We start from the raw sequence: 26,547 nt of genomic DNA, 5'->3' as shown, positions 1-26,547 counted from the left end.
CATAAATGACTAATTTATTTATTTCTTACATAAAGAAAATAAAATGTAATTTAACTTTTAATATAAAAATTTGCACAATACTTTTATCTGCGATTTCCAACGTATCATTTGAAAAAAGCAAAGCAACCTTCTTTGATTTTGCAAACACATAATATTAGAGGTTTAATATTTCATTTATATTCCACCTAACATTTTTTATTTAAATAATTTACCCTTTAATTTAATGAATGATATGTAAATTTTTTTTTCCTTTCCTTTTCAGTGTCAAATAAAAATGACTTTCAAATACAGCATGAATCAGCCAGCAACCAGCAAAGCACATGCATGAAAGCACCTTCCATCCTACAACATGGCCCCGTTTTCTAATCATTGTGTATACTCAGGTTTTCAAATCGATTTCACCATCAACGTTTTGATTAAATAAATTATTTAAAATTAAAAAAAAATTAATCCGTTCAACTAATTTATATCAATTTTCGAATTAATAGATTTAATGTTTTTTAATAAATTATTACTTAATTAATTTTCGGTCCAATTTTTAAATTCGATTCCATTTAAATAATTATGTCTAAACTATAAATATGAAGTCGAAAATTATATATTTTTAAAATACATAAAATTTAAAATTAAATATAAATATCTATTCAAAATTTAATAACTTAATTAATAAAGATTTTTTTTTGACATTTTTAATTGTTTCTTAAAGTCTTGGAATAGGATTCAAAGTAGAAGAAACAAACTTGCAAGTTACAATAATATCTATTTTCTCAATTAGTATTTACTTTTTAATACTAAACTCTCGAATTGGTGTTTAAATTTTTTTTCATTTTGGTATCTAAAGATACCAATAAGTCGGATTGGGACACAAACTAGTTTCAATCCAAAAAAGAACTTTCTAATCTAAGCTAATTTTCAAATAAAATTATTTGAAATCAAATTAAAACTCTTATACTTATAATATAATACTCTTTCCCGTAGATAAAAAAATTTTTAACTGGTCGGCTTATTTTTACTATCTAATCTAAGACACTTTTATATAAAATTTTTAATAAATATAATTTTTTATATAATCTAATAAAAATAAAATGATTAGGATGGTAATTTAACTGGGGATAATCAGCACCGTCCATACCAACAGCTAGTTTATAGTGTGACCTAATCATATCATCTTCTTTTTATTCCAAATAAAGAGCAGCCCACTATGTCCCCTATCTTTGGGTCCCCTCCATCTCTCTTTCTATATATATTATGGAAGTCTTATATTCTCCTCTAAATCAAACCCCCCATTTTCATTTCTTGCTAATCAATACTCCATTTTCCTTTTTATTTATTTTTTCAATGTGTTTCTTTGTAGATGATCCAGGGCTAATTTTAAGCCATGTCCTTTACAAAACAGCTGTTTTTTTAGCAGTTTTAAGATGGGTTCTGTCTTGGCTTCTTAATCTTAGATTCAAAGACATAAACTCTTTCTTCTTCACTCCTAATTTTTCATCAAATTCTCATCAAATTTCTTCAGATATGATCAGAGACAACTTGGTTTTAACAACCTATGGGGATGCTAAACAAAGGATGCCTTGGGTTTCTGACACGTGTGCTGTTTGCTTGTGTGAACTCAAAGAAGGTGATGATGTAAGGGAATTGAGGAACTGTTGCCACGTGTTCCATCAAGATTGCATTGATAGATGGGTAGGCTATGATCATGATCATGATCATGATGATGGAGATGATAATCACAAGACTTGTCCAGTTTGTAGGGCACCTTTGCTTACTTGTTCTCAAAGCTTTGGTTGGCCTACTAATGAACCAAGTTGGGCGGTTGATAGGTTACTTTACCTATTTGGTGATGATCTTCTTCCTTAGAACCACATATATTTAATTATCTAGTTTTTTTTAATATTTTATTTTTTAGATTGTCAACAGATTAGGTAAACTAGATTGTATTAGATTTTAAATGATTTTTTATTTTATTTTTAATGAGTCCTCACTAATAATGATGTATGTATTTATACTCAATATATTATTATTTTTTTAAAATCATATATTAATTATTGAATTGTGATGGAGATAGAGTTTGGAGCAATGTTTATTATATATTTTTGCAGGGTATGGTGAAAAAATCAAATTACAATTGTATATATATATTCTTTTCTTTTCTTTTTTTCATAAATTGTTTATTTCTTTTGGATTGTAAATAAACTACAAAGGTTCCCCCTCCCAATTTGGTGTATTTTGATGGTAAATGTATAATATGGATTTACTTGTAGTAAGAATTGAATTTTGTTTCTTTTATTTAAAATTATACATTAAATTAAAGAGTAAATTGATCATTTTGTTAAATATTTTGATTATTTTTATTGTTAAAAATTGTTCCATGCAAGTCAACATAAAGTACATGTGACATGTCACGTGTCATTGTTTGGTTATTCCATCAATTATATTAATTTTTAATAATACAAATGTATAAAAATTTTATTAGAAAGGACCAATTTACTATTTGATCTAACGAGCTAATTTTCTCACTTTTTGAATAAAGAGGACAAAATACAATCTAACTCCTAATACAAAAACCTTCATGATATTTTTATCGAATTTAAGTGTGTAATAAACTGAATTTCAACTAATGGGTTTATGTATGTTTACTTATTTTTATGTTTGTTTATGATTTTATCTTCAGTTCATACTTATAAAAAAAACATTGAAAATTGTGTTTGTGTTCGTTAGTTTAAACTTATTCATTTGTTTAATTCAACTTATTTATAAACATTAAACAATATGATATAAATATGTTAACCAACATGTTTACAAACAATCTATAAATAAAAAACATTTTTTAGATATAAAATAATAAAAATATTAATAATTATATTATAAATAAAATAAACGTACAAACAATAATAATATTATTAATTATATAATACCTAAATGATAAACTAATTTTATATAATTTATCAAAAAAATAAATATAAATAAACTAAATATATATTATTTTTGTTGGATTTATTTAATAAACCAGCCCGATTTACTAAGGCCAACCATTAATAAACGAAAATCCTATTCATTATAGTGCTAGGTGCATTCCACAAATACAATCATTGGGTGTGACGTGAGAGCACAACTGAATTAATAGATTAACATATAAAAAATACTTTTAATATAAATAATTTAATTTTATACCAAGGTTGAAATTTGATTGGTTATATTTAATAAAATTGAAATCTGAAATTTTAGCCTTTATATATTTTCTTTTCTTTTTATTCTTATTGGTAAGTATTAACATTTTTTTGGACCGCACATAATTATTCAACTTTATATCAAATGCTTTCTTTTTCATTTTCTAGAGATAGAATTAGAACCTACTTTTTATATGACTTTCGATAAAGTTCAATCATGAAATGAGCTAATAATTAAATGTAGATGACCAAAATAGTACCACATTGGAATCTTTGGAAAAATTTTGGCTACCATGAGATGACACCATATATTTGATTGCTATATTTCCTTTTTGAAGGGACTAATTCCCAGAGTTTCTAAAAATATTTTTTTTTCAAAAATAGAAACGACCTAGGAAAAAATAGAGGGAATTAGTAATTAAGAATCTTGATAGTCAACCTATTGGAATTTGGATATAAGCTTAGTTTTTACCTTTGGATTAATTCAATTGGAAATGTTTGAGTAATTGATTTAATAGAGTTTTTTTCGATTTAATTTAATTAACTTTTAATATAAAATTAATTTTAGTTGAGAAAAATGAATCGACTTTGAACTAGTCGATAAGATCAGTTTTTTAATTAACCAAACTAGGATTAATGAGTTGAGTCTATATTATTATATATTATAAAATAAAAAAGATTTACTTACACTAATGTAAAACTTTTAGATTTTATGTCATTTCATAACCTTTTTATACCGTTAATAATTTGACTATTGAATTTATTAATAGAGATTTATTGTTAAAACTAAGATAAATAAATCAGGAGATTGCAATAATAATAAAGTTAACTTGAATTTCATCAAACGTTTGAAGGATTCTTTTCAATATTATTCTTATTTTTTTTTCATTTGATGGATACTTGTAATAGAATATCGAAATTAATTATAGGCGACAAATAGGTAACATAGTGAAATGTGAAGACAGGATTACTTTCATTTATCCGGTCCCTGCCTTCACATCTCAATATGTTATCATCTGTCACCTATAGTCATTCTCGATATTCTGATACAAATATTCATTAAATGAAAAAATAGAATAATATCGAAAAGAATCCTTCAACCGTTTGAGAAATTGAAGTTAAAATCTCCAGATTTATTTATCTCAGTGCTTCTACTTCTGCCTCTGCTAACAATGGATGAAATTTTACACATATAATTGACTACCACAACTGCCATCTCAGTTATTCTCGAATCCAACATAGGTCAATCTACTTCTCCTAAACTGTCGGTGCAAACCACTCCGGCCACTTACAACTCCGCCAACCCTACTTCGGTTATATGCTAATCTCGTCTCGAAACACGGACATCCATTTCTCTCGAACTATCGGCTCTTACCACTCTCGACTCCCGAAACTGTAGTTCAAACATCCTGGCCTCCTCAATAACATATGCATAAAATCAATGGCATTTCACTATGCGATACAGAAACCCGGAAGGGTTTGAGAAAAATCTTTAAAACCGAATAAACCGTAACCACTGAAAAGGCTGGCAAGATAAAAATTAAACAAGTGACACACTGGTGCGGCAAAGGCTAGTTCCTAGAGTGGCTTGGCCGTAATTGAGTCTAGTTTTCGATTTCGAGTACCAGAAGATAACGCAGCCTTACTGATGTTACCTGTAGGAACAAATATGAAATCCCTAGACAATTTGGTTGTATTTCAAAGCTGAAAAGGTTCTATTACAATCAGATTTATGCTTTGGGTCAGAACAGAGGCAAAATACAAGTAAATGTCACATAGCAAGTTCAAGTGAATACTGATATCAAAAGCTGAAATTTCAAACCATTGGAAGGGATATATGGTGGGATAAAAGTATCATAGAGGCATTTTGTTAGAAGTCAGATTGTATTTTGTCCATTTTACTAAATAAATGAGCAAATTAGTTTTTATATTTTAAATAAAAAAGTAAATTGGTTATTTCTGTTAAAAGTTTCATCTATTTGTACTATTAAATACTAACGTGGCTGGCGGAATAACTAGGTAGTGCTAGCCACGTAGCATGTCATGTAAACCTCATGCTGATGTAAAATGATCGGTTTATAATAGTATAAATGGATGAAATTTTTAAAAGAATGATCAATTTGCTTTTTGATGTAACGATAAAGACTAATTTGATCAATTTGCTTTTTAATGTAATGATAAAGACTAATTTGCTCATTTTTTGAGTAGAGAGGGTAAAATACAATCCGACTCCTAGTACAAGAGGCTCTATGATACTTTTACAGGATATGCTGTTATTTCACTAGCAAGATTCTATTATACTGTGGAAAAATTAATAAAAAAGAGAAAATATGGACTTTGGTAATAAATGAAAGCATATGATCTAGTACGTAGTGATGGCTTGCAACAGCATAATCCAGACATCTTTCACTAAAACTTTCATTATTGAGGAAAAAAAGTTACCAAAAAGCAAACAATTCCTCACCACATTAGCTGGAAAAGGCCATTCCGCAACCGCGTGAAAGAGCATGCTGCTGGTCCATCACTGGTGCATTCTACGCACAAAAAAAAAAAACACTAAATTAGCGCTTCAATTCCATTCCACAGATCCAGTCCTCAAACTATAAAGGCTCCGACTCTTCCAATTAAAATTAATAACATTATTCACGCATCGATTACAATCACGATTACAGCGAAGGGATCGAGTCATAGATTACGCATTTGCATGCTGTGTGTTGATAGATGCAGTTACTGATTCAATTTTTCAACAATTCTTCTCGTACAGAAACAAAATATGCATCAAAGTAAAAAGCTTCAGACTCTTCAAATCATAAAGAGTAACATCATTCACGCATCGATTTACAATCACAATTCCAGTGAACAGATCGGATCATTGATAATTGAACTAACAAGTAGCATGCTCAGTGTTGGTCGATGCAGTCACTGATTCAGTTTTTCAACAATTCCTCTCATACCGAAACAGACTAAGCATCAAACTAAAGAGTTTCCGACGCTTCAAATCATAATGAATAACATCATTCACGCATCGGTTTACAATCACAATTCCAATGAACAGATCGGATCATTGATTAATGAACTAGCAAGTAGCGTGCTTAGTGTTGAGCAAGGTGGTGTGCATAAAGGAGTGGAAGCTAATCGATAGAGTTAGTGCTTCAGCTTTTCAACAATTTCAATCATACAGAAACAAAATGTATCTAATGATAGCAGATCTGAGCTGAGAGAGGTTCAAATCTAGAAGTTAAAAAGAAAAAGAAAAAAGAGAGGAGAAATATACCTGTTCACAAGCAGAAGCGAAATTGTGGCCTTTGGAAACGGCTCCCCAGCCAGATCTGGGGAGCTTTTAAAGCCGAGTCTATTCACTACACGGCGTCGTATTTCAATCACCAGATGTTCAAGTGTTATGACCGAGTTATAATAAATTCCATGTCTTGGACTCGGGCTCCACTTCGCTTGGCTCACCTAAATTGCACGCACGTTTTATTGTTTTAAAATGTTTAATATTTTTTTTATATTGCTGATTGAGTCTAACTCAATTATATAATTATTATTGTTAACATAGGAAAATATGAGTTCGAATGTGTTGAAACAAATTATTTTTCTATTTTATAATTTTGGGAGAAATTATAATTAATTCTAGATTAATTCTGAACCGTTAATTCTGAAGATAATTAATTCCATTCCACAGATAACTATACGTTACAAATATCCCTTCGGAACATGGGGTGGCAGTTTGGGACTCGTGCAACTTTCCTCCTCAGAATCGAAATACATAGCATTCGTTAGCCTTCTGTTGAATGGTCTTGATACACACCTGGGACCGTCACCGGAGCGGGGAGCACTCGGCCTCAAACCTAATGCGACATTTTGCCATTTTTGAAGGATTTCCTTCAATCGAACGATCTGCCGGATCCCGGCCACCTTGCTAACACCGCTGCCTCGGTCATCCACCGTTAAAACTTTCATACATAAAAGCTTTCCATGATTGAAGCAAATTAACCATAATTTAAATTAACAAAAAAATAAAACCGGAAAAAAATTCGAAGAAATAATAATTAAAGAATAGCTTATTACCTGAAATTTATGGGAAGAATTAGCAGATAGAAAAGCCATTACCAAACAGGAAAATAAAAAGATTTTTGGAGGAAATTAAAGCAAAAATTACAACAAAAAATTGGGGAAAAACAATAGAGGATTACAAAAAAGACTAAATATTCATTAAAGAAATTAAAAAAATATAAAAAAATCAGATTTTTTAAATTATTACAAGTAAATTTGTTGTTTGATTGAATATTTTGTCCGTCACAAAAAATTCTCTTTGGACAAAGCCAGTGTGTAGGACTTGGTGGTTGGAGTTTTTCCGTTTTTTCCGTTTTATTTGCCCTTTGGCTGCTAAAATCTATATAATAACTATAATTAATTGAAATGGGTTAATATATTTTTGGTCCCTAAACTTGTTAACTAGATCCATGTTGGTGCATGTACCTTTTTGGTTCCTTAAACTTGGATTTCGTCGATGTTTGATGATGTATGACTCAAAGATTGTGCTATGTGACACAATTTCAGAACATCATGTAATCAAACTTTTACATTTTTTAGTTTTAGAGACCAAAATGGATATAATTGCAAAATCCAGATACTAAAAATATATAGATACCAAAATAGACCTAATGGTGAAATTTAAAGATAAAAAATTATATTCCTTTTAATTTTACATATGAGGTTACAAAATTATTGTTGAATTTTAGTAATTTTTTTATTATTCACCCAATGTCACTAAATTATTAGTAAATTTATATTTTGGTCATTCAACTTTAAAAACTTATAAATTGGTCACTGAATGATTCAAAAATTTTCATTTAAGTCATTAAATTATTCAAAAGTTTTTATTTAAGTCACTATGCTATCAATTTTTTTTTAAAGTATGGCTAGGGTGCTCCAAGTAATGATTTGATGATTGGTATGGTAGATCAATACCCATTGACGAGTAGAATAATATACCTTAAATCTAAGTAGATCTGACAAACAGTGTTAGAGATTAGATAAGAAAGATGTTTGGATTTTATTTCTCAACTCTGTGACGTCCAAAGTTGCTTCATGAAAAAAAAAAACCTAAACTATAAAAGATAAATGGAAGAAGAACTTACGATTAGTGCAAGTAGCGAGAACAAAGAAGGCCATATGGCAACGGTTTTAACATCTTAGTGACTTAGATTAAAGCTTTCAAGAAGTTCAATAACCATATTGTAACTTTTTGAAGATTAGTGACCAAAATATAAATTTACTAATAGTTTAATGACTTGAATGTAGTTTACCCTAAATAATAATTAGAAGGTAAAAAAAAAACAGTATTATTCCAACCTTAATCTTTAAAGGATTTCAATCCAATATATTTTTGGATCATTAGAGATTGATTTTTTAATACAAATAAATTTGTTAAATGTATGAGTTTAGGGATTTTTCGAAGCCATAACTCATTAAATTCATGTTAGTCATTTTGTTTTGTTTTCTTCTTCTTTTTCCCCCACATTATCGGTTCTTATATGTAGAATAAGAATAATCAAATGCATACCTATAATATTTTATCATAAATTGAGTTTAAAGATCTATCTAGTAAAAAATGAGATGCACTTGGATGCTTTCCGATTGATATAAGACAAACATGAGTTCAGAAGACATTAGAGTTCATGTTTTAAAGAAAACAAAAAACATTAAGTAATATAAGATTGTATCACATTATCACTTGAACTTTTTTTATTTTCAAGTTAATCTCGTAATTTGGTAACTTTTTAAAATCGATTCATAAATTTAGATTTCATTAAAGTATGATGATGTGACACTCTAAGATTATATCACACCGATCACCTAAAAATTTTGTAGAATTACATATAATTAAAAAAAAATCAGAATAAATAGTTAACTCCTTATCAAAGTTCAAGTTGATTAGGCCATTTTATATTATTACAAGACATGATATATAAATAAACTATAAAATTATATTAGGGGATGTAGCTCAAATGGTAGAGCGCTCGCTTTGCATGCGAGAGGCACGGGGTTCGATCCCTTGCATCTCCACAACATTTGTCCGAACTTAGGTTTTGGTCAAATTATTCTTTTAGCCCCTGCAATATATGTAAATCATGAATTTACCCCTTGGTCAATTTTAATTCTTATTCTTTTCAAATTTTAAAATTAATTTGGTCAATTTTAATTCTTATTCTTTTCAAATTTTAAAATTTCAAACTCTGACTCAAACAGTAGAAGTTAAATTCATTAGGTAAATTGTAAACTTAATTCATGTCCACCAATTTAATCATTTTAATCCCTATTCTTTTTAAATTTTAAAAATTTCAGTCTTAACTCAAAATAATAAGTGTTAAACTTATTAATTAAAAAAACGTGATTTTTTTATAAATATTATGTAATATAATAATCTATAACCCTTAATCTTTTTTTTCAATGAAAATATTGACCAAAAGTTTAAATTTTTTTATTGATGTTGGCATGATAATCTACATGTATTTCTTATTGACATGGCACTGTTTATCTTATATATCACGCCAATAAATAATTTAAAAATTATAAAAATATTCAAAGAAATTAAAATTCAAAAAATTTGTAATAAGTTCTTAAAGAGAGAGAGAGAGAGAGCATGCATGTGGATTGATATGTGAACTATAATTTCTAAAAATTTAATGTTTTAATTAGTATTTCTATTTCGAAAAAAAACAACAATTCTAATTATTTTTAAAAGGTCTACAGTTAAGTATGACTTTTTTAAAGGTTGAAGATCAAATATAGCTTAAAAATATAAGAGTGAAATTAATAAAAGATGTAAACGTTGAGGGTTAAATTTAACATTCTACCAAAAAGAAATGTATAATTTTAATATTTATCCCTATTAATTGAGCATTTTGAAGTTGTTTCTTGATACATATCAACATCTCTTCATAAACCAAAAAGCACAATAAGAAATTGCAATAAATATTAAAATACATTTTGATTTTGCGTAAATTTATATATAAAATTGTCATCTGATTCAATTCTCAAAAATTATTAAAATAATTATTGATGTAACATCATTTTATGTTTATATATTGTATTCAAAAATAATTATATTAAGAAATTAATTTATTTATTTCTTAAAGTTTCGTGTATAAAGTTAAAACCACAATCAAAGTTATATATGTATATAATTACACTAAAATTTATATATTAAATTACACAATAAATAAAATTTAATTTGTAATTTTGAGATTTATCTCCACACGATAAATGTGAGATTTGAACACAAATTCAAGCCAAAAAGATTTAAAACAAAACAATTTACCTGAACTCAAAATCTCAATCCTAAATTGAACTAAATAGAGATGACTCGAAAATATTAACTTTAAATTGATTAAATTCAAATTAATTTGATACAAATATAACCCAAGAAATTCGAAGCGCATTTGCATAATCATGATCAGAGATGTAAATGTACCATATATAGCACTGAAAATTTAAATTATTTCTTGCATTTCTTGAAATTCCATGGCAGAAATTTTAAAAAAGAAAAAAAGAACATATTCGAAAAATCTGAGAGGATTTGAAAGGGTTAATAACATTACACTAATCATCTTTTAATCGCTTGAGAAGCTTGGAAGCCCAGCGCCGTACACGGCGTTTGAGGGAGTAACCGACGATGATTCCGGCGACGAAGCAAAATCCAGAGAGTTTTGAACACGTCCACAGCGAAACAACTTGCCTGCAAAATTCGAAAGCGAGATAGATTGCAAGGATTATTGTTAAGTAATTAGAGGTTAAGTTGATTGAAATGGACGATGGATAATATACCTAGGAGGCCTGCTGACTAAAACACGAGCTGTATCAACGGAAGAAGCGCCGGCTGCTCCGCCGCTACCTCCTCCGCCGCGAAGATTGTAGGGGAGTTCGGGCAAGAAAGAAGGGGAGCCTGATTTTGTGTCCTTTGGGAAGGAACGGACCAGATTCTGTAATCCTTCCATTGTTGATGTTCAATTGCCGAAAACCCTAAATCCCTCTTTTTTTTCTTTAGTTGTTAATATTTCAAATTTTCGAACTCAAAATAAACGCATTGAGCCTTGCTCTATAATTAAAGAATTGGGCCGAAGTATAGTGATGGCTATGTGGCTCAATGGTACATTACATAAAAGGTTGGAGTGGGATTTTATTTTTTGAAATAAATTTATTTTGGGTTTACTTCAATTAATTATTATTAAAAAAAATTAAAAAAATTAAAATTAAAATATTAAATTAGACAAATTTGACTAGTATACTGAATCGGTATTAGCATTGTTGAAGGGAGGTCAATTTTTTTGGAAAATTTTTCGAAATGTTGCTCGAAGACAAAGTCTTTATCAGGTCAATATTCTTTCTAGTTAGGATTTGTATCTTGACTTTAATAAGCTTGAGATGACAATTTTGAAAGAGTGAAAGCACCTAATTGAAACCAACCATGCATAACATATAACTATCTATTAAGAAAATATAGACATTTGCGCTTGGTAGTGTTTAGGCCTAAGTCGTACAGCACATTAGGCCCTATATTGGTAGTGAGTCAATTTTCAAGGAAATAACAGGGACCAAAAAAAAATTTCAAGCCCTGCTATTGGAATAACTATCGAGTTCAGGGATTAACTTGGATAGAAAAAGTTTAGGCCCAATGTGACAATAATTGCTAAGTTCAAGGACTAACTTGGATAAAAAAAGTTCAAGCTCATCAAATTTAGGCCTCAAATAATAATTTAACCCTAAAAAAATCTCTTTTAACATCCTCGTACGGAAACAAACCAATAACATTACCGATCACATATAATAATTTTTCCGAAGTTTAATGATCAAAACATAATTTAAAAGGTATATAAATGACTAAACTAGAAATTTACCCAATTCTTCATTACACTTAACGCATGGAATCGGCAAAGATTTTAGGGGACAGCAATTGTCCACGCCGATGATCTATCATCATTCACCATTCTTCTCCCATATCCCCTATGATCCAATAACCATTCACCCATCACCAATCTCTTATCTTTTTCTTATTCAAAATCCAACCGTACACAAAAAAGCTTCCCTTTTCTTCACTAAACCCGTTAATGGCTTCTTCTCTCAGTCTTTCAAGCCACACAGTGGCTTCATTATTCCCTTCTCACACTTCAAAGCCGCAGTTGTCACTTTCTAAATCCATCCCAATTCTCACCAAATCATCACAGTCTCAATTTCATGGCCTTAAATTCTCTCACCCTTCTTCTCTTAAAATTCCTCGTTTTTCCACTTTTAAAACCTCGATTTCTGCTAAGGTACATTGTTGATTGATTTTGGGTTTTTGTTGTTTTGTTTGAGCTTTTATGAATTTAGGGTTTTTTGGGGCAGGTGAATAAAGGTACAGTTCCTCCAGCATTTACTTTGAAAGATCAAGATGGGAAAAATGTAAGCCTTTCAAAGTTTAAAGGGAAGCCTGTTGTGGTTTATTTTTACCCTGCTGATGAAACCCCTGGTTGCACCAAACAGGTGATTGTTTTTAATTTTTTTTTAAAAAAATTTGGTTTTTTGTGTGTGTGTGTGTGTGTGGAAACCATTGTTGATGCTTGAATTTTGGTTGTGTAAATTGGACAGGCATGTGCTTTTAGAGATTCTTATGAGAAGTTTAAGAAAGCTGGAGCTGAAGTTATTGGGATTAGTGTTGATAGTGCAGAATCTCACAAGGTAAAATTTCTATGATTTTGAGTTGAAAATGTATATGGTTGTGTTTCAAATTTTCGCGGGAAAATAAATTGGTGATTAGTTGGTAAAACAACCATGGACATGGTCTTTGGGGTAATTGAATTGAGTGTTACATTGTATTTTATTTTTTGTACTTAAAAAATGATAAATTAATTGTTTTATTATATATCAAAAAATAAATTGATCATTTTATTAAAAATTTTATCTATTTTTACTATTAAAAACTGGTTTATGTACTAGCATAAGGTACACGTGATTCTTCGGTTATTTCGTTAGTCATACCAGTTTTTAACAATAGAAAAAGATGAAATTTTTAACTTTTTTACTCTTTAATCTAATTTATAGGACTAATTTGTTTATCTTTTGAATAAAAGGGGTAAAATATAATTTAACTCTTATACGATATTTTTACCATGATTAGTTTGTTGAAAATCATCCTCATTTATGCAAATTTGTAAGATTTCTTGCATTTGCAATTATTGCAAGATGGAAAATTTGTGCTGTCTGGAAATATGTCCTTGTGTTCCATGTAGGTATAGTAATGAATAATGTAGATCTGGATGTATGTAGGTATCGGATCCGTAGATTTCGAATGGTATGATTATAAGCAAAACGAATACTTAGTTTTACTAAGTTTTTTGCATTTAAAATCATTGACAGGACAGAAGTTTGATATTTTGTCTATACCATGGTGGCACGGATGTATTTAAGATTGTATTTTATCCTCCTTTATTTAAAAAATAAAAAATTTACTCCTTATTCTATTAGTTATATCAATTTTTAACAGTACAACAAGAATTTTTTAATAAATGTGACTAGTTTGTTGTTTGATTTAAAGTATAAAGATTAATTTACCCATTATCGAGTAAAGGGTTAAAATGTAATCTGAGCCTCCATAATACTTTTACCATAAATAGTCGAGGGATTCTAGGTTTTGCATGTAGGATGATGATTGATAGTGCGGATTTGGTTGTCTAGAAACATTTCGATCTGCTTTTTCGCGGTTCAAACATTATATGCAAAACGAGTTAATTGTTTTTGTATGATGTCTGCATTTACAATGATTGAAATGGCATCCAAATCACTCGGAAAAACTGACGGTTTTTGTTTCCGATTCGATAAGAATTTTGCCAAGAAATACAGGCTACCATTTACGTTGCTAAGCGACGAGGGCAACAAGGTGAGGAAAGAGTGGGGAGTTCCATCGGATCTATTCGGAACATTGCCTGGGAGACAAACGTATGTTCTCGACAAAAAAGGGGTTGTTCAACTCATTTACAACAACCAGTTTCAGCCGGAGAAACATATCGACGAAACCTTGAAAATACTTCAAAGTCTGTAAAAAACATTGGTCGAATTTTTCTTCCTCGGGTACTTACATATGTGCTCATTGTGTTAGACAAGTTTTTTTTTTTTGGTATGATTCTATAGCTGTGTTTTTTGGACCAGCTGATCATTTGTGTTGTTGGAAATTAAGGTGCAAATCTTGGTCTCATGGATTCTTACAATGTAGGAGAATTATGAGTAAATTGTATTATATTCAATTGAGAACATAGTTTGATGTTGTTTTAAATCTAATGGGAATCCATAAATGCTTCAAATATTCACACTTGAATACGAGAATATAATCTTTCAATTATTTTAATTATGTGAAAAAAAAAAATCAAATTTACGTGTGCTGGGCTCATATCCATATTTAATTCACACTTGAATTTAAGTAGTATGGCACTAGAGTCTATTGAACCGAATTGAATTTTAATATTGGCAAGCCTGAACTCAATTAGATATCTCTTTTTAAGTTTGAGCTCAATTCAAGATATAATTAGTGGCGTATCTAGGAAGCTAATAGGGGGGCCCAGACCCCTTAAAATGAAAAAATATTCATTTAAATTCTAAAAATTTTAATTTTAAATTAATAAAAGCAAAATTGTACTTTGACCCCCCTAAACATGATTTAAAAATTATAAAGATATAGGCTATTAAAAATTAAAATTTAATTTCCGACCCTAAACTCTATAAGTATATCAATTTTCATACTCAATTTCGGCTCGATAATTAAACTTAGGATTAAAAATATATATTAAAGATAATAATATAATTTAATAATATAAGAGTATTTAATAATATTTATTAAAAATGAAAAGCTTGATAAAACTCCGATTTATTCAATTTTTTAAATATTTTTTTTACCCTTAATCCTTATTTATTATAATTATAAAGTACAAATATTGAATTTCCACAAAATTAATTATCATCATAAATATTGAATTTCCACAAAATTAATTATCATCACAATTGGCACATTCAATTCATGTTTTTATCTAACTTTAGATTATTGCTTTTTTAAGATGAAATTCGATTGGGTTAAGTTTAATTTCGAATTAAAGTTTTGAATTTACATCAAAATTAATAAATTTGTTTTCAAGTTTTAATAATTAATTTTTATCATCAAATCTAATTGTATCCAATTAAATTTCAAACGGAATAAAAGTTGATAAGTCCAAAACTGTCGAATTTAAGTTTAGGTAAGCTCATAATTTTCATATATTTTAATGATAGCTTAAATTTTGTGCTTAAAAAATATGGAAAGGGGTAAATTGATTGGTTTAATTTTGAATTTTTGAAATTTGATTAAATTTATTTACGAAATTAATATATTTTAATTGATTAAGTTTAAAATGTAAAAGTCAATTTTAATCCATCGGTAAAATTATAATTATAATTATAATTATAATTTAAAAAATGGGTTAATTCAATAATTAAAACATGGATTAAAATAAGGAGGCTAGTAGTGAGTAGTGACCCTGGCTTCTGGAATTACAATTTTCGCCCTTTAAATTTTTATAAAATTATAAGTTAGTATATGGTAAAATTATATTTTGGCCCCAAAAATTGATAGAATTTTAATTTAATATTTTTTAAAATTATAAATATATGAGCTAATAAAATGGTGAAATTGTATCATAACTCTCATAAAAATATGTAACTTACTTACACCTCAAAAAAAAAAATTTAACTTTATCCCTAGAACCGGTTAAATTAAATTGGTGATTTGATTAATTCGACCACCCATCCAATTTTAAAAACCTTCCGAAATGAATTTTTTTACATAAAATTTAGATTAACAAATTACAAGGAAATTAGATACATATGTAGAAAAAATAACTTTTTTTATTTTTTATTTGAGCACAAATCTAATTGAATGCAAAAGATTAAGACAAATATAAAGCAAGGCAATCAAACGTATATTATTAAAGCTATTTTAAACGTAGATTATCCAACTCATCATTAGCATTAATTATTTTAACCAACACATTATTTTCCTTTTTGGGTTCATTTGAATTAACACATTATAATCGCATTAATTGAAGTAAAGATATTAAGTGTCGAATTTAACCATAACAAAAGGACCAAAACCATAAATTTACCCATATTTACTTTAATGCATGAAAATACTTGCGCTTCAATGGCCCCTATCAACTAAAAATCCAAAATTTCCATCGTAGCTTTAAAATTTAATAGAAAATATGACATCTTTAAAACACAACAATGAACTCTTAAACATCATCTTTCTCCCTATGATAACCCTTTTTCCGGACCGGTGTTTGTCGATAGACGAGGTTTCTCGAGTCTTCTGCACGATGTAGCTGACCTATATTAACACTTTTCCTGACCAAATAGCCGATAGAATTTACGTACAACAGCAGCTACGGTAACCCGGTACGAGCGATGCATGGACTATGTTCTTTTTTTTTTTACTTGTACGGAGCAAATATGATCGAGGAGTTGTGGCCACCAAACCCGAAAGAATTGGACAAAGCTGCCTTGACATTCAACCTTTCTTTCTTTGGTCCAACGAGCACATTTGTGTCCTGAAAAGATACAAGCTTGATTTAACATGTCATGAAGCAAAAACTTCTAACATCCAAGAAAAGAACGAGTGGGAAGGGGTAATGTACCACTTCTTGGTCCGGGTTTTCAAGGTTGATATTTGGATGAACCCAACCAGTTCTTATCGCCTACACAAGAAATAAGACATTACCGAGCCGATGTTTAGGTTCGGAAAAAAGCATACTGAAATCTCTGAATTGCATACCTGTACCGCTGCAATGGCTTCCACAGCACCGGCAGCTCCGAGTAGGTGACCGATCATCGACTTAGTGGAGTTCACTCTTAACTGCAAATAACCAGATATTTTATCAAAAATTCACAGCGCAGAAATATCGGAAATAGGTTACGGACAAAGATCAAATCATTTGAGAAAACTACAAAAAAGAAACCTCGGGATTTTTGCCGAAACAATGTAGGAGAGCTTGGTACTCTTTAATGTCTCCGGATGGTGTAGATGTAGCATGAGCATTAATGTAATTTATATCTTCTCGAGGTACTCCAGACTGAGCCAAAGCCTTTTCTATGCAGCGAACAACACCAACTCCTGTTTTCAGATTTCACCAGATAAAAGTCGCTTTAATGTTTTAAAACGGTATAATTTGCTGCTACAGTAGAAAAAAAAATCAAGTTTGCCTAAGTGCCTAAAAAAGGCTAAGTCGAGTACAGCTTAAGCATGTAGGTTACAAGTTCTGGCCTGGTCTTCGTGGCACTGCCATCGGAAATAGCTAATGCAAAAAAGTAACGACTTGTAGTAATAGAGATCTAGCTTATTACCATCTGGGTGTGGTTCCGTCATGTGATAAGCATCACAAGTGAAGCTACCACCGAGGAATTCTGCATAGATAGTCGCTCCTCGCCTCTGCAAAATTAGAAACCTAAACTTGGTAAATTTTCCAACAAAGATCAGAACTTATCTTATATTTTCGGTAAACTCAAAACAAACCAGAGTTTCAAACTTATAACTCAGGTTAACATGGATGTACCTTAGCATGCTCCAACTCTTCTAAAAGCAGAACCCCAGCACCTTCCCCCATGACAAACCCGTCACGATTCTGTGCATAAATTAGAACCACTATCAAGGTAAATAACTCATAAACCGGACGGAAAATTTATGTGAGATGAATAATTGGCTTTTAGAAAACACTCGATAAATATAAAGTAAATTTGATAATAATCATTAGGTTAAATGCGGTTTACTCTGTTAACTCATTCTCTGGTTTTACTGCTTTTATTCGTTAACATGGAGATAAAACTGACAACAAAAGGAAAATTTAACGTCCGTAAGCTCAAGAGTTATCGAAATATTACAACATCCCATGGACGTGAAGCTTTTGTAGGATCACCGTTCCTCTTGGACAGTGCTTTGCATGCAACAAATCCTCCCAACCCTGAATTAAAACATTATAAAACGGAGTATGTCCGGTTTTACCAAGTTAAAAAATAATAAAATGGTGTTAAATAAGAAACTGACACAAGAAAGAGATACCGATGGGTATAATTGCTGCATCAGAGCCACCACAGAGCATCATATCCTACAATTTGTTTCAAATACCTCAGATATATAGTAAATTCAGAATTATATCGTAAAAACTGGAATTTTCTTTTTTTGGCTTGACTTACAGCTTCGCCTCTAATCATGTGATTTGCTGCATTTAAGATACAAAAGTTGCTCGTAGCACATGCGGTAGAGATCGAATAGTTAGGACCCATCCATCCCTGAAAGAAAACCGTAAGTTTAAAGGTCGATGATCAAGGTAAACTCTTAACATTGCATAATCTAAATTTAGGCTAACCAAATCCATTGCAAGCATTGCGGAACCCATATTTGTAGTAGCAAATGGTACACAAAACGGATTCATTTTCCTATACGAAATCCTCAGTGCTTCAATTGCATCATTGAAAACCTGTTCATTCCATAAACCAACAAAATGAATAAATATACGGACAAAGAAGAAACACTACATTGCGAAGAATCCCATTTTTAAGAAGCATTACCTTCATACCACCCATTGCCGAACCGATCAAAACTCCGCATTTCTCTTTATCTAATTCCTCCATTACATCTTCGGTTACTCCACCGTCTTCTAATGCTTTTTTTCCGGCAATAAGCATATAAAGCATGAATTTGTCCATCCTTTTGGATAGTTTTGGTGCTATCCATCCATCGGCCGATAAAGATTTGATCTCTCCGGCAATTCTCTAGAGACAAAAACAAGAGCACTAAGAACAAGCACTTGTAGAAATAACAACAAACAAAATACCCGAAGGCCAAAACACACTTACGGTTGGAAACTGGGCACAGTCAAAAGCCTCAATTTCACTTATACCACTAGCACCCTCAAGCAAATTGTTATAAAAAACATCGGGGTCATGGCCAAGTGGAGTTACTACTCCCATCCCAGTCACTACAACACGTCTTTGCTTCGTAGGAGGTTTCTGTTTTGTCATGATCTCTCTCGCCGGTTCCACAGCTACAGCCATGGCTTGTCCTATGTTATTTTTAAATGAATTAAACGGCAGATTACACATAATTTAACTGGTAAATTTTTTTTTAGAAAAAATCCATAAAAGTTCAATTAAGATATAAAGGTGGCGGCAAATCCATGGAAAAGACAAAAAATACAACCAGTTTATGCCAACTTGTCTGAAATAAAACCAAAGACTAAAGATAAATCTATGATGTCTACAATTTAATGCTTATAATATAGTAAAAAGGTGAACCTATGTTACTAGGTGTGTTCAATGCGTTTTCAAATACGGATATGAGAATATGATCCTCCTAATACATAAATAAGCTTAGAACATATTGAACATGGTTGATACATATTCATATCATCATAAAACTAATCAACTATAATACATATACATACGAAAACATGATCCTCTAATACATGAATCTGCTTAGAACATATTGAGGTAAAAGTATGGAGGCCCTTGTACTAACAGTTAGATTGCATTTTGTCCCTTCCACTAAAAAAATGAGCAAATTAATCCCTTTAAGTTAGATCAAAGAGCAAACTAATCAGCTATATATATACATATGTGTGTGTGTGTGTGTGTGTGTGTGTGTGCATGTATGTATGTATGTATATAGGGTCAACTGAAACAACAGCTTAGAACATCACCTTCCAAATAACATGATGGCTACATAACATATTCATATCATTGTAAAACTAATCAGCTAGGTATGTATATATAAAGAAAATTAAACATTTGTCAGATATTAAACAAATAAAAACAGCTAAAAAGAACCCCAAAAATACAAAAACCCAGATTGGAAAAGCCGCAAAAAAATTTGTACCAGATCGGGCAACACCTCGATTGAGCCTTGGGTGCTTGTGATTAATATTGAAGGAAACATTTTTGGACCCAAAGAATGAAGAAAAGCTGCCATTTTTGGAGGAATAATACTCATTACATGGCTCAAAAGCACCACCATCTTTGCTGGTGGCTGAGCCGCCGTTGCATGGAGAAGAAATAAAAGCTTTCCTTCTATCAGCAACCCAATGGAGCAGTGGAGACTGTGACTGATTACATAGTGGACTTACCAGTGATGATGAAGATGCCATCCCAATAAAGAAAAAAAAACAAATAAAAATTGAAACTTTAAGAGTTTTGAGGATTTGGGTTTGGATTATAATGAAAACAAATCTAGCCACTCATCAATGAAACAAAAACAAAAATGAACAAAAACTGAAACTTTTTTAAGAAAATGATGAAAAAGAAAAGATCAATTAAATAGCTTTTGAATCTGGGCAAATCTCAGACTTCTTTTTTTGGGTTGTCTATTTTTTCAACTGAGAGAGCTCGACTGAAAAATATAAAGAACCGTAGAGCAACAAAAATCGCAAAATTAAAGTAATTTTTTCTTGTAATTTGATATTTGTGTTAAATATATAAATTTATAGAATTTACATTAATAATTTTAATTAATTGTTAAAAAAAGCTTAATTATATAAATTATTTCAAAAAGTATTTAATTATATATTACCAGTGTATAAATTTATATCATACGTCACGAGTGAAAATATTTAAATTAGAGTTGAATCGATACAAAAATAACTATTTTAATAAAAATAATTTATTTATATTTGATGAAAATAATGAATTTAAACAATTTGGATTTTGACTTAAATTGGTTGAAACATCGTAAATATCGAACCAACGATTGCCAAGAAAAAAGGTTAAAATTTGTCATAAGTCCCTGTACTATTCGTAAATTTGAAATTTACTACCTCTATTTTTATTTTTAGGAATTTAGTCCCTCTAGTTTTCATGTTTCAATATTTAGATCAAATTATCAACTCTGTTAAATTTATTTGGTTAAATTTAAATTCATTACAACGTCATTTTTTTAATTACATTGATACTAAGTGAGTATTTTTTTTATTTTAAAATATCACACCAACAAATTTAAGAGAATAAATTTAATAGCTTTAACAATTAGATCTGAATTTTGAAATCTTAAAAATAGAGGGACTAAATTCTTGAAAATCAAAGTATAAAAACTAAATTTTAAATTTGTAAAGAGTACAAGGACCCGTATTATATTTTAACCAAGAAAAATAATAATAATTTAAACCTGAAATTAAATAATATTTTCTCAAAGATATGAATCGTTTCCATATAATGTTAGAATCTCTGAATCAGCATATGCTCCAGTTAGGTGAGTGAAAAAGACCGTTTCCCTTGCCAAATTTTTGCTATTAAGTCCTTCCACTTTATGAAAATTATCAATTTAATCCTTATATTTTAATTTTATCAATTTTAATTTATGTAGGTTTCAAATTTTAAAATTTTGATTCTAATCCAAATGGTAACAATTACATATATTCGATTAAATTCTATTATTAGTTTTGTACCATGCGTAAAATTCCGATCTCAAAGTAAATGAGAACTGTTAAATTCATTAATAACTTCTTTTATGAATAATATATGAAAACATCAAATTGAGAAGTGGATATTCCCTTATATTTGGACTCTGCCCTCTCATTATATTTTATTAAAAATAAAATTATAAAGTAATATTTAATAAAATTTTATTCCAAATAAACATAAATTTTATAACAATATATATAGTTATATTACCTGCTATTTAAATATTGTTTATATTTATTATTAAAATAGGTGTTGTATTTGTAATTTAGACCTTTTAATCATTTATCAAATTTAAATTTAATCTAATTTATTTAATGAAAAATCAATAATATAATCTCATTCAATATAAATTGATTTAAAGACTCAAATCCGATCTAAAGTAAGTAATCTAAATTTATCCAACCTGAAATCAATTGATGTGTACAAAATAAAAATTTTCCAAATTAAATAATTGGACTCACCTGTAAAAATCGTTAGGCCGCCGACCAAACTTATTGAAGAAACTACAGTGAAGACCATTCAGCTGAAAAGTCAAAAAATTGGTGACCAAGGTTATACTTTTTTGCAATATAAATCTTTAAGTTAAGTTAAATTTTACTATCAGTCCTTGTACATTACGAAAATTATAAATTTTAAAATTTGATTATTTTTAGTATTTTTATTTTTCAAAATTTAAAATTTTAGTTTTCACCAAACGATAATTATTAGATTTATTAATCCCTGCTATTTTCAAAATTTGATGCGGCAAACATATTGTCATATGCATAATGTTTTATCAGCTTGTTATTTACATATATAACTTACTAAAAACCTAGTTAATGGATTTAGAACGATCTAATTGGTGAATATAGATTAAATCTGCAATTGTATAGGGATTGAATTTAAGCAGATGAATTTAACTACTATTGTTTGGGTCAGGATTAAAATTTCAAAATTTGAAAGTATAGGTACTAAAATTAATTAAATTAAAAGACAGAGACTAAATCCACAATTTTCGTAATGTATAGGAACTAATAGTGGAATTTAACCTAAATTTTACTCTATATAAAATATATTGGTCAATTCCTATACTTTTCAAAATGTTTGAGATTTAGTCCTTATTTTTTAGATTGAAAAACTATAATCCAATCATTGGGATAATTAGCCTTTGTTTTTCTGACAATGCATGGGATGCCATCAGAGTGACATAATCAGTCCCGCCTCCGCCTTTTAAGTTGTTGGCAACGTACATGGAAAAGTATTAAGGTATCACAAGTTGCTTCGATGAGAAGGAATTAAGGTATTAGTAACGAATCAAGCACCATAACGGAAAGCTGTATATTGTTCCTCACCGTGCCGATGATTGTTTTCCTTGCTCGCTTCCGTCAACAACAAACCTTCTGCGGTTTTCACCTCGGCTTTTGCAACCTACAGGCAACATTCAAACTCAAAATATTGAGTGCCTTTAAAGTCCGCGAACCACCGTGAGGAATGATTTCAAGCTAGAGTTGGATGGATAAGAAACCTTAATGAAAATTCTATTCGATTCAATAAGCTCAATGATACTGTTTTTCTTTAAAATAAGATCACTGTAATAAGATATATTAATATCTTTTAAATATAAAATAATTTTTAGTATTATTTAATTTTTAAATTATTTTATAAAATTTATGCATGTAATATATTTAAAATATTATTACAAATATATTATTCAAAATAACTTATATATAGTACGAGTAAAGAAAAGTAGTACATTCTATAAAATAAAACATTATATTACAATATTTAAAACAAGATTGAGCCAAAATTGACTCTTAAATGTTGGAGTTCAGATATTCAAAATGTCGATTTAATTAATATTCGAATTGAACTATCATTAATTAAATTAATTGAAATTTAAAATATTTAACTATTAGCTGAACCGATTTTTAGAAGCATATTAACCTGCCAAAATAAATTTGGTTAATTTGAGCTGTTAACCAAATTAACTAATATTTTTACGTGTTTCTTTCTTTTATTTTAAGTTTTATTTTATTTTTCATAATATTTTTTAAGCCCATTATAATATATATAAAGGTATTAATTTTTATATCTTGGGCTTATATAATGTATTGGACCTATCTAATATATTGGATCCATATTATATTATTACTAATAATTTCAATTAATTCAATTAATTACTCGATTTTAAATCAAAATAATTGATAATCGAAATTTTAAAAAGTCTTTAACCAACCCTGATAGAATTAGATTTGATGGTCAATTGATTAACCGAACTAATTTGGATGACAACCAAATCTAATTAAATTAAATTCAAAAGGCGCACACCCTAATTGAAGCTTAAGCCCAACTAATATTTTAAACAAGTCTACTTTCTTGCATAAGCTTATTTTTAAGGTTTAATTTTTCTTTTTCTTCAAACTCTCCCAAATACCGGGCCAAACTTCAAGCTTTAGTCATGTAACCCAAACCTTAAACTGGTCTATAGTAAAGGGACTAAATCCACTAAAATAAATATCATGAGAACTTTTTGTACAATTTTACCAAAAGAAATAACATACTAGAATGCTTAGCTTTACATTATTCTTCCATTAAACTAATACTTTTAAAACAAGAATATCGTACATATATGTATATGTATACATAGATGAAAGGATGGGTCATAAAAAAATTGGACCCTCCAAATATTTGGATAAAAACTCCATTAATTAAGTTTAAATTTTTAAAAATTCCAAAGAAAAGGTTCTGAATTTAAATTCCAATCCAAATTATCATCTTCTTCACAGTCGATGTTAGGCACCGACAATAATCCCGTAAAATCACTCGAAAAATCATCAAATCCAGGGAATAACCCGTAACCCGAATCATAATGACCCGAACCCATTGTCAAATCATCGAGAAACGACCCATCATCGACCGGCAACTCGCAGTCGACCCGTACGGTCTCGACCGAAACCGACGGCGAAGGGGATTCCGTTTGAAACCCAAACGTGGATTGCTCCTCCGCATGTGTCCTCGGAGGAACCGAATTGGCGAAACGGGCAGCTACGGCTTGGATTTCAGCATGCGTAAATGACCCACCACCGGCTATATCCGGTGGGTTATCGGGAAAATTGAACTTAGCTGAACGGCCACGCAAGCAAAAAAGAGCCGCGTCGAATGCACGCGCCGCTTGTTCCGCTGTGTCGTACGATCCCAACCAAATCCTTTCACGACTGTTCGGCAACCTGATTTCCGATACCCATTTCCCCCATTTCCTCTTCCGAGCACCCTTGAACCTCGAATCGGGTCGCTCCGATTCGGGCTTCCGGCCCGTGTTTTGTTTCACCATTGTTGTGTCCTCCAGTTTTAAAGTAAAGTGATATTTAATGATTTTTTTTTGTTTTTTTTATTTTGCCTTGAGAACAAATATGGGAATTTGCGGCTTCTTTATATATATATATATGGAGTGGCAGAAGGTTAGGGATGAAGTGAAGTTGATGGATAATAATCTGACCGGAGAGTGTTCAGTCAAACATAAGTGAGGCGCGTATGATTTGGATTTTCGTAGCCGTAAAGTGGTAATAAGGAACGCCATCTCATTAAAGGACTTTCACGTTGCTAGGGGGGGAGGGGCGAGATATGTTTTCCACCACGTGGGCCTTGTATTCCTCGTGCCCAAATTTATTTTTTTATATTTTAAAAACTCTACAACTGTCTTTTTCATGGCAATAAAAGTTAATTGCTCTAAACATCCCCAAATTGTAACTTTCATTTGAATTTGGTCTCTAAATTTTACCATGTTCTAATTACATCCTAAAACTATCAATGTTATGTTAATTAGGTCATTTCATTATTGAAACCGTTAATTTAACAATTAAATGACATAAAATTTTATGTGACATAATTTTAAACAAAAGTAAAATATTTTTGCATGAAAGTTTTAAAATTAAAAACTAAAAATAAAGTAAAACCGAAGAAAGAGAGAGAGAGAGAGAATAAACGATAGTTTCTATAAAAATTCAAAACCAAAATTTTTATAACATCTATTTTTATATTTTCATTTTTCTATAAATTTTTCATCTGACATCCCATTTAATGATTAAATTAACAATTTTAGTAACAGAAAGACTTTGTTGATATAACGTAAATAGTTTGAGGATGTAATTAGAATGTTTTATAGTTCGAGATCAATTTAGAATGAGGGTCATAATTTTGGGACGTTAAGTGCAATTAACTTTGTTAATAAAGTATCCTAATTTCAGGGGGGTTTAAGGTTAACTTCCTCAATAGGTTCCTCTATATAAAGAAGAAATGAAATTAGTTCCTCCACTATTTAATAGATCAAGTTAGTCCCTAAACTATTAAAAAAACATAAGAAAATTTAAATCTTAATAGAGGTAACATTTACAATTTAAAGAAAATTATATTTTGAATTTTTTTTATGATTTTACTGTTGAAATATATTTATTGCAGTTAAATTGTAAATGAAAAAAAAAAAATCGTGTTGTTTTTTAAATAGTAAATGTTAATTTTGTTTCAATATGTTCCCATTTGATTCTTTTTAATGGTATAAGGATTAAACTGAACCACTTAATAACAAATAGATTAATTTGATCTAATTCTTATAATAGAAGGACTTTGCAGGTTTCATGTAACACCCCTTACCCGAGACCGTTTCCGGAGTCGAGCACGAGGCATTACTTAGCTTATCTTACCAATTCGGAGCATAAAAACTAGGTTTGAAAATTTATTTCACTATTTACAGCAAATCTGTCCAATCGCGCAGCAGTTACTAAATTAATTATAACTTGAGCTACAGAACTCGAAATTTAATTCCGTAAATTTTCCCTGAAACTAGACACATATATCTACTCACCATAAAATTTTTAGAATTTTTGGTTCAGCC

The 26,547-nt window shown here is 29.8% G+C and overlaps 5 protein-coding genes, 1 long non-coding RNA gene and 1 other non-coding gene across 9 annotated transcripts; 3 read left to right on the top strand and 4 right to left on the bottom strand.

The window, feature by feature from the left end:
- The first annotated feature begins 1,208 nt into the window (after positions 1 to 1,208).
- LOC121204784 (probable E3 ubiquitin-protein ligase RHA1A) lies at positions 1,209 to 2,037 on the top strand. Its single transcript, XM_041075319.1, has one exon. It carries the CDS (start codon positions 1,249 to 1,251, stop codon positions 1,858 to 1,860), a length of 612 nt encoding a protein of 203 aa, XP_040931253.1. The 5' UTR covers positions 1,209 to 1,248; the 3' UTR covers positions 1,861 to 2,037.
- Positions 2,038 to 3,904: 1,867 nt separating this feature from the next.
- On the bottom strand, positions 3,905 to 7,384 carry LOC121204783 (uncharacterized). Of its 2 annotated transcripts, none has more exons than XR_005899962.1 (4): positions 7,242 to 7,384; positions 6,445 to 7,142; positions 5,635 to 5,704; positions 3,905 to 4,825 (listed from the first exon to the last, which is right to left on the bottom strand). It is a non-coding gene; the product is annotated as an uncharacterized lncRNA (long non-coding RNA). The 2 variants fall into 2 exon arrangements; XR_005899963.1 differs by having other exon boundaries at positions 6,445 to 7,126; positions 7,242 to 7,363.
- Positions 7,385 to 9,169: 1,785 nt separating this feature from the next.
- On the top strand, positions 9,170 to 9,242 carry TRNAA-UGC (transfer RNA alanine (anticodon UGC)). The gene has a single exon. It is a non-coding gene; the product is annotated as a tRNA-Ala (tRNA).
- A 1,414-nt stretch (positions 9,243 to 10,656) lies between these two features.
- On the bottom strand, positions 10,657 to 11,329 carry LOC121204782 (uncharacterized). The gene is made up of 2 exons (XM_041075318.1): positions 11,004 to 11,329; positions 10,657 to 10,914 (listed from the first exon to the last, which is right to left on the bottom strand). Exons 1-2 carry the CDS (start codon positions 11,171 to 11,173, stop codon positions 10,779 to 10,781), a joined length of 306 nt encoding a protein of 101 aa, XP_040931252.1. The 5' UTR covers positions 11,174 to 11,329; the 3' UTR covers positions 10,657 to 10,778.
- A 653-nt stretch (positions 11,330 to 11,982) lies between these two features.
- On the top strand, positions 11,983 to 14,484 carry LOC121204781 (peroxiredoxin Q, chloroplastic). Its single transcript, XM_041075317.1, has 4 exons — positions 11,983 to 12,487; positions 12,561 to 12,698; positions 12,804 to 12,893; positions 14,035 to 14,484. Exons 1-4 carry the CDS (start codon positions 12,284 to 12,286, stop codon positions 14,251 to 14,253), a joined length of 651 nt encoding a protein of 216 aa, XP_040931251.1. The 5' UTR covers positions 11,983 to 12,283; the 3' UTR covers positions 14,254 to 14,484.
- A 1,868-nt stretch (positions 14,485 to 16,352) lies between these two features.
- On the bottom strand, positions 16,353 to 20,561 carry LOC107932880 (3-oxoacyl-[acyl-carrier-protein] synthase II, chloroplastic-like). Of its 2 annotated transcripts, none has more exons than NM_001416032.1 (13): positions 20,104 to 20,561; positions 19,086 to 19,291; positions 18,798 to 19,001; positions 18,596 to 18,706; positions 18,423 to 18,518; positions 18,274 to 18,334; positions 18,111 to 18,190; positions 17,786 to 17,854; positions 17,577 to 17,661; positions 17,192 to 17,346; positions 17,008 to 17,088; positions 16,871 to 16,930; positions 16,353 to 16,783 (listed from the first exon to the last, which is right to left on the bottom strand). In NM_001416032.1, exons 1-13 carry the CDS (start codon positions 20,369 to 20,371, stop codon positions 16,667 to 16,669), a joined length of 1,593 nt encoding a protein of 530 aa, NP_001402961.1. In that variant the 5' UTR covers positions 20,372 to 20,561; the 3' UTR covers positions 16,353 to 16,666. The 2 variants fall into 2 exon arrangements, with proteins under 2 accessions (NP_001402961.1, NP_001314286.2); NM_001327357.2 differs by having other exon boundaries at positions 18,289 to 18,334.
- A 3,609-nt stretch (positions 20,562 to 24,170) lies between these two features.
- On the bottom strand, positions 24,171 to 25,221 carry LOC121204780 (ethylene-responsive transcription factor ERF017). Its single transcript, XM_041075316.1, has one exon. It carries the CDS (start codon positions 24,988 to 24,990, stop codon positions 24,382 to 24,384), a length of 609 nt encoding a protein of 202 aa, XP_040931250.1. The 5' UTR covers positions 24,991 to 25,221; the 3' UTR covers positions 24,171 to 24,381.
- Between the last annotated feature and the right edge of the window lie 1,326 nt (positions 25,222 to 26,547).

This window comes from Gossypium hirsutum, chromosome A08 (genome assembly GCF_007990345.1).
Source record: "Gossypium hirsutum isolate 1008001.06 chromosome A08, Gossypium_hirsutum_v2.1, whole genome shotgun sequence".
Classification (NCBI taxonomy): domain Eukaryota; kingdom Viridiplantae; phylum Streptophyta; class Magnoliopsida; order Malvales; family Malvaceae; genus Gossypium; species Gossypium hirsutum.
This window is presented reverse-complemented; position numbering and strand designations above follow the sequence as displayed.

What these genes read in the sequence shown, in the direction of transcription:
- LOC121204784 (XM_041075319.1), top strand. Translation starts at nt 1,249, where the DNA reads ATGGAAGTCTTATATTCTCCTCTAAATCAAACCCCCCATTTTCATTTC.
- LOC121204782 (XM_041075318.1), bottom strand. Translation starts at nt 11,173, where the DNA reads ATGGAAGGATTACAGAATCTGGTCCGTTCCTTCCCAAAGGACACAAAA. An exon ending in TTAGTCAGCAGGCCTCCTAG is followed by an intron (nt 10,915 to 11,003) that starts GTATATTATCCA and finishes CGAATTTTGCAG; the next exon opens with GCAAGTTGTTTCGCTGTGGA.
- LOC121204781 (XM_041075317.1), top strand. Translation starts at nt 12,284, where the DNA reads ATGGCTTCTTCTCTCAGTCTTTCAAGCCACACAGTGGCTTCATTATTC. An exon ending in CCCCTGGTTGCACCAAACAG is followed by an intron (nt 12,699 to 12,803) that starts GTGATTGTTTTT and finishes TAAATTGGACAG; the next exon opens with GCATGTGCTTTTAGAGATTC. An exon ending in ATAGTGCAGAATCTCACAAG is followed by an intron (nt 12,894 to 14,034) that starts GTAAAATTTCTA and finishes CGATTCGATAAG; the next exon opens with AATTTTGCCAAGAAATACAG.
- LOC107932880 (NM_001416032.1), bottom strand. Translation starts at nt 20,371, where the DNA reads ATGGCATCTTCATCATCACTGGTAAGTCCACTATGTAATCAGTCACAG. An exon ending in CGGCAATGGGTGGTATGAAG is followed by an intron (nt 18,707 to 18,797) that starts GTAATGCTTCTT and finishes TGGAATGAACAG; the next exon opens with GTTTTCAATGATGCAATTGA. An exon ending in AAGCCATTGCAGCGGTACAG is followed by an intron (nt 16,931 to 17,007) that starts GTATGCAATTCA and finishes TTTCTTGTGTAG; the next exon opens with GCGATAAGAACTGGTTGGGT.
- LOC121204780 (XM_041075316.1), bottom strand. Translation starts at nt 24,990, where the DNA reads ATGGTGAAACAAAACACGGGCCGGAAGCCCGAATCGGAGCGACCCGAT.